The 4,055-nt window shown below is 38.8% G+C and overlaps 1 protein-coding gene and 1 pseudogene across 1 annotated transcript in view; both read left to right on the top strand.

The window, feature by feature from the left end:
* Positions 1-341: 341 nt before the first annotated feature.
* On the top strand, positions 342-893 carry LOC108978537 (annotated as a pseudogene).
* A 2,369-nt stretch (positions 894-3,262) lies between these two features.
* Positions 3,263-4,055, top strand: part of LOC108978536 (putative nuclease HARBI1) — a 3,375-nt gene continuing 2,582 nt past the window's right edge. Inside the window, 1 exon segment of the mRNA XM_018948868.1 lies at positions 3,263-3,298. Within this exon segment, the coding sequence (XP_018804413.1) occupies positions 3,263-3,298 (36 nt within the window).

Below are 4,055 nucleotides of genomic sequence, written 5' to 3'. Positions count from 1 at the left end.
ATTGAATGCAATTTTTTATAGCTAAAATAATCTGATCCTGCTTTTGGAGGGCACTGTATTCTTATGTGTTTTCCATCTATAGCTCTTGCACAATTAGGAAAGTTCCACATTTTTTCAAACGCATCCGCTTTAGAAAGACATTTCGCAACAACCGGTTTTGGAAGGTAAATCGGTGATAATATTTCCCAGACAGCTTTACAGGTTTCCATTACAATGTTTTCGATTGTAGAAGACCCATATCGAAAAAAAATGCGAAGGCGACTTAAATGATTCCCCACTTGCCAAATAACTGAAAATATATTTTAATTAATTAAAATTTTTGTATACCTATAACAATTTAGAAATTCCAAATTCTTGCAGTAGCAACATGCACAAATAAATGGAAAAATTTACGGAACTCATATTGGAGGTATTTGAGGGAAGAAAAAAAAAAACTATCTGGATCGAGCGGTAAGCAGAAGCGGAAGTGGTACTTGGCTGATGTAATGAACTTTTTAAAAGAATTTGTACATAAGCATCGTGAAATGAGCAGTAATTTACCTGTAAATAGCCCTGATGTCGAAGGACAAACTACCGACATGTCGCAAAATGATTTTACCGATGCAGTAAGTACTGACAAAAGCAGTCCAATACCTGCGAAGAAGAGTAAGATATCATCTATATCTGAGATGATAGCTGGACCAATGATTAAGTTCCTAAACTCCGAAACGAAGCAGAAACCAAAAGAGTATGGAAATAAATTACTTCTTAAAAGTTTGCTGTCTGATTATGAAAAACTCTCCAGCAAAAGACGAAGACTATTCAGAGTGCATATGATAAATAAAATGAATCAGTTACAAGAAGAGGAAAATTAATATTTAAGTACTTCAACGTCATCATCGGTCATGGGATGATCTAATATAGTATATGAATACAAATAATTATTTCTGTAATTAATAATTTATATTTTCATATCCATCATTTTAAAATTTTACCAAAGAAGGGATTTTGATTTAAAAACACATTGATTTTAAGTTTAAAATGCTATTTGTTTTACTTACCGTAGTGTTATAATTAATCTTTCCGCAGGAGTTATGCTTTTGCGGTAGTTCGTATTTTGCTTAAAAATTAAATGTTTTATTAAAGACAGCAAATATTTGAATGTTGGCACCTGCATCCTTGTGAAATTTCGAAATTTTCTTAGATGCATTCTCAGTTCAGAAATCAAATTTGTAATAGCATTTTCTGAATCGCGCTTCTGSTTGTACGGATGCACCCACCATTCTCTTTTATTTCTTTCACTTCGTTCACAAAACTAAATAATTGAAAATAGGACTGGCACAACTTCATCGCCCGAATCCGACGACATCTTTGCAGGAACTGATTCGTTTTCTTCTTTTTTCATTTTATTTCAATGCACACCAAGCGGGACAAGAAGGCAAAATGTCGCATTGTGCTTCCCTTGGTGTGGGTTAGAGCACAAGATGTTTTTGTGTGTTATTAGTTAAAGACGTTTTTGACTAATCCGGTGTGAGCTCAGCCTAAGTCAGAGGTCAGCAGTTCATAGAACAATTGTGCAAGCTAACTTCACCTATTCGCTTAAGCTTAGTCGTTCAGGCCTATACATCGCACATGGTCGTACCATTAACAGAAATATGTACTGCAGGGAATTTTAAATTATTATGAATGGAATTATGGGACAGTGTCAGTGAGCACAAAACTGAAATTGGGAACTACACTTTGAGCATATTTTGCTTTTTCGTGTATAAAGTATAAACAATTCTGTGTTTTTTATCATTTATTTGAAATTTATTGCCATTAAAAACTAATTTTGGACCCTAAAGGCCTTAACTTTATGGAATTTAAATAACCTAAAACTCCAAATGATATGTATTAATAAAATCATTATGTATTTAAAATCAAAGACAAAAGTGCGCGATGTTATTTCGTCAATGTATCATCATCAGAAGATATAGTAATTGCCGCCCCCAAATGAAACCGGCAAATCACTATCAAAAATTCCTCATGCCTATAGATTTTGTATGGCGCGTATCTAAATAAGGTCTAAAGCTACTCTGGTAAGGTCCAATCAGATTTTTGACGGTGGGCTTTTATCTTTCACACAAAGCGCTCGATAGAACCTTATGTGCGATATTGAGGAGGCTTATCCCATGGTAGTTGGCGGAGATTGTGGGGTGCCCCATTTTKTGGATTGGGCAGACTACATTTAAATTCCAAACGTTGGGCTTTCATTCGTCCGACCATATTTGACAAATAAGCTGACGCATTCTCCTTATCAGATCTTCGCCACCGTGTTTGAATAGCACGGGCGAATATTCATAGGCTTTGTTATACTTTGGACGAGTAATTGCTATTCTGATTTCTGTTAGCCAACTTCTGGGAGGGAGTGTTGCCCACCTCTTCTGCGCCTATTCCTTCTTCTTCTACGAGCACCGTCAGGCTCTGCCCGATGTGACTCACCTGAGTCCGACCCACTGCGCCTTTCGTCGGGAGTCTTGGCGGCGCTCGTTGCTTCTACAGCGGTACCAGGCGTTTTCGCCAGGTGAGCGCCGCTGCAAGAGGGCACGTCGTCATCATCCTCGCTGGCGTGCTCTTCAAACAGTGCCCGCGTGATACCCTGGATTAGGAGGTGGTAGCTCTTGGCTAGCGCACGCATGGGCAGTGCCCATGGGGGACGCCGAGTATGCCTTTCGCCTAAGCCCCTGCATCGCGGCAAGGTGCCTACCACTTGATTGTCGATCCCTACCCCTATCGGCTAGCTTGTAAAGTACGAAACTCACGCATTTCGGTCTCTCTGTGCTTTTGTCTGCAATTGTGTCTCGCTTCCCTCTACAACTTGCAATCATGCCAAATAACCTTTTTTGCACACTTCGGCGTTAAAGTCGCTAAACAGGATTSAGACAGCGTGGAGGAGCTTTCATTGGTACGTGTGCCCTCTCATTTTAGCTTGCTACCAGAGGATATTTTGTCTAAGACCAGAAATCGTGAACTACTTGAACCATATATGTAAAAGAATTTCTGATCACTCCCAAGTGAATGGCGTTAGAGAACTTTCCTCACTTGCGAGAATTTCTACACATGACTCCATTGCAATAATTATTTTAAATAAAACAATCAAAACTATATTAAAGCAAGTMGAAAAGGCAACCGAACATTTTATTTTTTTGCAACTTGTAAGCCAGGAAAAACCTCACGGCGTAAAACTTGTTAGAAAAACCAAAATCATTACACAAAATAAGCCGTATGTTTGAAAACCGTGGTAATGGTTATATGGGTACTAGGTCAAGTTTTCGGCCAAGTATATCCATTTTCGGCACAATTTCTCCAAAAAGTGGGCGGTAGCACTCCCATTGTCCAATTTTTTCCCAGTCTCTATAAAGCTTTGTCATACTATCCTGGCGGTTCATTTTTACGTTTCTGGCGTATTCGTTCCGGGCGAATTTGGTTGTTATAACTTAACTGGTTTAAGAGATACTCACATTAAACATATTAGGGGGTGGGTCACGCCTATACTTTCAAAATTGTTCATCCACAGGAGCCCCTTGCTACTGAGATTCCCTGTGCCAAATTACAAATTAATTTAGTCCTTAGTTATGTCATTTTATTTGTTTTCGTTTAATTTCGATTTGTGGGTCTGCCAGTGGTACGATTACGCCCATCTACGAACTCGTAATTTTTTTTTGTACTAAGGAACCTGTATACCAAGTTTCATGAATATATCTCAACTTTTACTTAAGTTAAAGCTTAGACAGACGGACGGACGGACAGACAGTCAACTGGATTCCAACTTTTTTCGTCATCCTAATCGTTTATAATATATATATAATAGGTTGTCAAAAAAGTCCTGCGGTATAATTCATAAAACCATAAAATTTTTTTTGATGACTCATGCGCAGCTCTTGACCGCTGCTACGGCGGCTACTATGCCGGTCTCTTTCGACCACTCCAACGATTTTATTGCAATTTTCGACGACAAGCCTTCCGGTGCGTGGCGCATCTTCGACCACCTCTACACCAGAACGAAAACGTTGAAACCATCGTTGTGCGGTGGAAAT

This window comes from Bactrocera latifrons, unplaced genomic scaffold (assembly GCF_001853355.1).
Source record: "Bactrocera latifrons isolate USDA-ARS-PBARC rearing strain unplaced genomic scaffold, ASM185335v1 scaffold_1239, whole genome shotgun sequence".
Classification (NCBI taxonomy): Eukaryota; Metazoa; Arthropoda; class Insecta; order Diptera; family Tephritidae; genus Bactrocera; species Bactrocera latifrons.
This window is presented reverse-complemented; position numbering and strand designations above follow the sequence as displayed.